This window comes from Podarcis erhardii (assembly GCF_964252035.2).
Source record: "Podarcis erhardii genome assembly, chromosome: 15".
Lineage (NCBI taxonomy): Eukaryota > Metazoa > Chordata > Lepidosauria > Squamata > Lacertidae > Podarcis > Podarcis erhardii.
The window spans coordinates 26144632-26150856 of record NC_138505.1 but is presented as its reverse complement, the minus strand read 5'-3'; the positions used below and the strand labels follow the sequence as shown (position 1 = coordinate 26150856).

The window sequence follows — 6225 nt, the reverse complement described above, 5'->3', positions numbered from 1 at the left end:
AGGGCCTTCTTGGTGGTGGCGCCTGCCCTGTGGAACACCCTCCCATCAGAGGTCAAGGAAATAAACAACTATCTGACTTTTAGAAGATATCTGAAGGCAGCCCTGTTTAGGGAAGTTTTTAATGTTTGATGTTTGATTGTTTTTTTAATATTCTGTTGGGAGCTGCCCAGAGTGGCTGGGGAAACCCAGCCAGATGGGCAGGATATAAAAAATAAATTATTATTATTATTACCAACCTGAGCTTTGGCTAAAAAAATGTTTACTACGGAAATCTTTATAACATCTACAATTCTCAACAGAGGTCCTGAAAACTCCCAAACTAATAGCAGAATGGACTTGGCTGAGCTGATTTCTCCATTTAAGATACAACACTCCTCCAGTCAAAGTCAAAAAGCATTTCCCTCAATATCAGCCATCTCTGGTTGATGACCAGCAGGGGATGCCCAGCTGTTGGTGCTTTCTGGCTGGTACTGACAGGGCCTTCTCAGTGGTGGTTCCCAATTTGTAGAATGTCTTCCCTGGCGAGATGGTCAAAGAAACCCTGCTCCAGCAGTGCCCTATCAAACATTCAGAAATTATCCTGCAAAGCTGACTTCAACTGGCAGCACAGACAGCCCCCCTTCAGGGTGGACACACCAACCCATTGTCTTCAAGAATCTCAAAAATAAAAATCCACTGTTGCAATAAAGAGAGGTAGCCTTGCTGAGGGAGTGGACACTTGATGGCCTTCACCGAGCCAGACTATTAACCCCCTGGTAAGCACTTTGAACCACAGGTCCAGTATCCCCACCCCGTCATCACCCCCAAACCCCTAAACTAATGCTGCTTACTGCCTTCTTTCGAGCTCAGAATTCCTTGGTCACCATTGCAAAACATCAACCTTGAGATAAACGGAGAATCCACAACAGCTATATGTGTGTGTCGTGTGTGCATATATATATATTTTTAAAAAACAAGATAGATAACAAACAAACAAACAAAAAACAAACAAACAAAAACACAGAGTCAAACCGAACTTTGGGGCTTCCTTGGCTGTTAAGGCAGCAGCAACCCTGCTTCCACCCACACTGAAAAAAGGGGGCAACTCTCCTCCCCCACCCCACTGAGCCTCTTTTCTTCTGAGGTCTGGCAAGGGAACTGGCTGTGCCAGCCTTTATGTATCTATATAAAAACACTGAGTAATCTCGTTCAGCACCACTCCCACAGAGGATCGTGGCTAGAAAAGAGGGAGAGGGGAGAAGAGCAGTTATTGTGCCCTTCTGTCCTTTGCTCAGGAGAAAGACTTTCGAGATTTCGATTCCTTTTGCTGCAGTTTTCGAATCAGCTCCAGCAGATTCATCTGGAGAGTCAGCTCCTGTAAACAGAAAGCAATTGGTTGGTTTTTTTACACCACAAAGAGTCCTTTTCTTCCACCCACCCCCAAATGGTCAATATTAGGGTGCAATATGAAGTTATCTGTTGGGTTGGGAAGCAGCCAAAATGCACCAAGCCTTAATGCAGCCTCTCTCCTACGTAGCTGCTTGGCTAGTCGCTTGTGGAATCACCTCTAGACAACCAGGAAGGTGTCCCACCCCCTACTTTGAGGGCTCAAATAACTAACATAAACATGTAGGCCATGGATTTATTTGCAAGGCAGCGATATCCTTGGATTACACAGGTATGGGGCAACATCTGTGGAAAAACCCACCCCGTTCTACACACAGACCTGCGGGTTTGTCGTGATATAAAAGCCAGAGACGCCAGCTTTCTCCAGCGTGTTCTGCTGGTCAACAACTTTCTGATCCAGTTCCAGGACAATCTTCTCATCCATCATCTGCTGCTCATCATGAATCCGCTGCTCCAGGGCCTGAGTTAAAGGTGGATGGAAATGGGGGTGGGGTATAAAGCACAGAAATCCCGGCTGAGAAAAAGAGAAATCTCAGAATCAAATGAGAGGGGGAAACACCAGCCAGTTCAACACAGCTCGCAGTGAAGGACTGCCCCCCATCGTGGTCACAATGGGCTTCCCTTGCCAACGAGCCAAGCTGTGTACTACAGAGGGAGGGAAATGCCCCAAAGCGGCTGCTAGCTAATCACTGCACAAGCACGAGAGGCAAGAACATGAAGGCCTCTCTCAAGAACATGAAGGCCTTACCTCCAGCTCCCTCTGCTGAGCTGCTTTGAGAAGAGGCAGGTTGTGAGGCTTGCAGCCTTGCTGGGCTTCTTTGTGCTTATACAGCATCTCCTGCTTGAGAACTGCGGAAGGAACAAGCAGCAAAACATGTTTTTGTATTGTGGGGGATGCAGAAAGGCTCTGCTCCAAGCTCCTAAAGACCAGCCCGCTTCCCCCCGCTCCATTTTTCTCTTCTGCAATGTGTGTCGTGTGGGAGCACATATGTGCCTCTCTAGTCGTGCACAATAATTTGGAACAGCCACTTCCTGATCCTGTACTCATCAGCTGGAAGACAGCCCTTGTCTCACTCATTCAGAGGATGAGGAGAAAATCGCTTTCTGTATTTTAACCACCCCTGACTGGCGATTGAGAGAGGCTGTTTGATGAAGGCCTGGCCAATTCCTACAAGGGATTGAGCCCGTCTTACCTCGGTGTTCGTTGTGGAGCTTGAGCCGCTGGTTGTAGAGGTTTCTTTCCATCAGGTGCTGGATGTCGAGCAGGCCCTGGACGATCTCAAAGACCGTCCCATCAATAAGTGCCATGGCCAGGTCATTGAGGATGGTATATGACAGCCTCTGCTGGGAAGAACTGCCAAGAAAGCACAGCACAGAGTCAAGGGAACATCGGGCACCCCTGTGCCACTCAGAAGTTGGTGTCATGATGGGAAATTTGTGGTCCTCCAGAGGTTGCTGAGCTCCAACTCCCATCACATCTGTTGACTCTGGTTTAGGAGTAAAGATGCCTCAATATAAGGGTGGCTTGTGTCCACTGGGACTGGTAGGGCCAAAAGCAGGGAGCCCAACAGTAGGTGGCGCCAGAGCCAATGAAAGGCAAAGTCAACAGTTCATGAAGGAGGCAGGGCTGGTTGTTAAGTAAGAAGGCTGGCCGATTATGGCTGGCTGAGGGCAGACCAAGGTTGGTGGGGGCACTGGGGCAAAGCCCCCCATTTTTCAAGATGGTAAAGGTTAAAGGACCCCTGGATGGTTAAGTCCAATCAAACTTGACTATGGGGTTGTGCCGCTCATCTTGCTTTCAGGCCAAGGGAGCTGGCATTTGTCTACAGACAGCTTTCCGGGTCTGATGGCCAGCATGACTAAACCGCTTCTGACACAACAGGACACTGTGGTGGAAGCCAGAGCACACGGAAAATCCGTTTACCTTCCCGCCGCAGCGGTACCTATTTATCTACTTGCACTGGCGTGCTTTCAAACTGCTAGGTTGGCAGGAGCTGGGACAGAGCGTCAGGAGCTCACCCCGTCATGGGGATTCGAACCGCCGACCTTCTGATCTGCAAGCCCAAGAGGCTCAGTGGTTTAGACCACAGCACCACCCGTCCCTAATGTCCAGATGGAATGGCCTGCCTCAACAATAGTTCATAACTATTTTCATAGCCAGCATGCTCTTTTAGGTAGTCCTTGAGATTATGATGAAAATATGCTAAAGAGGAAGTAAAGGGTTCTTGTCTCTTTTCAATTTAGAAACTGAAAGCAACTTGCCTTTTTAGCAGCATAAGCAGCTCCAGCGGAAACATCAGAATTTTTTTTGCTCCCCTATGCAATATTTGAGGCTTTTGAGTTTTTAGGTTCTCTAGTGGCATGAGAAAAGGAGAAAAAAATTATTTCTCCACCCCATGCATAAATTTATCCACCTTTGCCTATCCTTCACCTTATTTGCTTTCCCTGCCTAAACAAAAAAGCATCAAATATCACCACCTTTCCCCATAGGGGTGTTGCTGCATCAGCCACGATCTTTTTAACAACAAATCTGCCACAATAAGTATTTTTATAATATAGAAATAAATGATAAACCTGTTAAATCCTGAATGCCTCCTCTGATGGCCTTATGATGATTTTGCTGGGCCTTTTTCTGCAGAACTGACTTCAGTTATAAGTTGCTTTGAGGCGTTTTTACGTAGCCAGCAGCTAATAACTGTAATAGCAGTACTAATAATAACAATTAACAGTTTTGTGGTTTTATGTTAGAATTGTGAGCTGCCTTGAGTATCATTTCTGCAGAAAGGTGGAGACACAAAACACTGCAACAAAATTATTGTTTGATTATTATTTAAATATGTGTAATAAATGCATATTAAGCATTTACACCACATCTTTTCCCTAAGTAGCTCAAGATGGCTTCCTCCCTAGTTAATCCCCACAACAACCCTGTGAGGTTTGTGCAGGGATTTGGTCTCCCGTGTCCTATTTTGATACTCTGACCACTACACCACACTAATAATAACAATTTGCTGGTTTTGTATTAAAGCAGTGAACTGCCTTGCACACGGTTTCTGCAGCAAGGTGGAAACACCACTACCAACAACTTGCCGCTTTGTGGTTTTAAAATGAAAACGGTGAGCTGCCTCGAGGGGGGTTTCTGCAGAAAGGCGAGACACCAACCATTGCAATTAATTATTATTACTACTGTTACTACCACTGTCTGCTGCTTTGTGGTTTTTCAGATTAAAATTGTGAGCTGCCTCGAGTGCCATTTCTGAAGGCAGAAACACAATACACTGCCATCATCATCATTATTATTATCACCTGCAGTTTTGCATTAAAATTGCAAGATGCCTCGAGCAGTTTCTGCGGAAGGGCGGAGACGCATACCAGAGCAGCGAAATAAGTAATAATAAACTAGGACCGGAATGTGATTGAAATTAGTAAGATTTTGGAACGGAGAATTAAAGAAAACCATCAAACCATCCATTCTAGCACGCAGTGGCCCACCTTATCAACATTATACAATTCGCTATTGGATCGGTTGGTATTAGTAACGGTATTATAAATATTGAAATTGTGGGCTGCCTCCAGTCCTGTTTCTGCAGAAAGGTAGACGAAGATAAAATAATAATAATAATAATAATAATAATAATAATAATAATAATAATAGGATGCAATATCCTCCAGCAGCATCCTGCCCCCCTCTCTCTTCCCCCTTTTTTATTGGGGGGCTTTTCCTTCCTCAAGCCCCTCAGGTGTGGGGATCCAAGAAAGGAAAGCCGTCCCCCTGTCCGGCCCGGGCCCTTCCCTGCGCGCTGCCCAGCCGGCGGGGGTCCGAGGCGAGGCGGCCTCCGCTGCTTCTCCCCGCACCTGGGCAGGTCCTTGACGAGGGCCTGCAGCTCGGAGAGCAGCTGGTAGTGGCGCTCCTGCTGACGGGCCAGCCGGTCGCCCCCGCCGAAGCCTCCCAGTCCCCCGGCTCCGGCTCCGGCTGCTCCAGCTCCGGCGGCCAGGCTTTCCCCGTCGTCGTCGTAGGCGAAGCCCGCGCCGAAGCGCGCCATGGCTGAGGGAGGCGGCTAGGCCCAAGCGCCAGACTCCGCCTCCCCGAGCGCCTGCCCCTCGCGCGCGCTCCCTCCGAGAGGGGCCTGCCCTTAAAAGCCAGGCGCTGCTTGCCGTGCCCTGCTTGCCGTGCCTCTGGGCGTGGGCAGAGGGCTGTGCCTCTCTCCTCCGCCGAAGCAGAACCTGCCCTGAAGTGCTTCGCTTTTGGGTGTACAGAATGAGGGCTGGGTGCCTCTGAGCATGGGCAGAGCGCCCTTCTTATCCTACCCCCCCAAAGCAGAACCTTAAGTGTTTTCTCTGGCTTTTGGGTGTGCAGAATGAGGGCTGGGTGCTTCTGAGCATAGACAAAGCGCCCTTCTACCCCCCCCTCCCCCAAGCAGACCCCTGAAGGGTTTTCTCTGGGTTTTAGAAGTGCAGAATGAGGGCTGGGTGTTTTTGAGCATGGGCAGAGTGCCTTTATAATCCCGCCCTCCAAAAGCAGAACCTTAAGTGTTTTCTCTGGCTTTTGGGTGTGCAGAATGAGGGCTGGGTGCTTCTGAGCATAGACAAAGCGCCCTTCTAACCCCCCCCTTCCCCCAAGCAAGGGTTTTCTCTGGCTTTTAGAAGTGCAGAATGAGGGCTGGGTGTTTTTGAGCATGGGCAGAGTGCCTTTATAATCCCGCCCTCCAAAAGCAGAACCTTAAGTGTTTTCTCTGGCTTTTGGGTGTGCAGAATGAGGGCTGGGTGCTTCTGAGCATAGACAAAGCGCCCTTCTAACCCCCCCCTTCCCCCAAGCAAGGGTTTTCTCTGGCTTTTAGA

General features: G+C 48.6%; 1 protein-coding gene across 1 annotated transcript; it reads right to left on the bottom strand.

The window, feature by feature from the left end:
- Window positions 1-911: 911 nt before the first annotated feature.
- On the bottom strand, window positions 912-5614 carry DGCR6 (DiGeorge syndrome critical region gene 6). The gene is made up of 5 exons (XM_081842125.1): window positions 5242-5614; window positions 2580-2740; window positions 2135-2235; window positions 1706-1846; window positions 912-1354 (listed from the first exon to the last, which is right to left on the bottom strand). Exons 1-5 carry the CDS (start codon window positions 5427-5429, stop codon window positions 1271-1273), a joined length of 675 nt encoding a protein of 224 aa, XP_081698251.1. The 5' UTR covers window positions 5430-5614; the 3' UTR covers window positions 912-1270.
- Window positions 5615-6225: the final 611 nt, after the last annotated feature.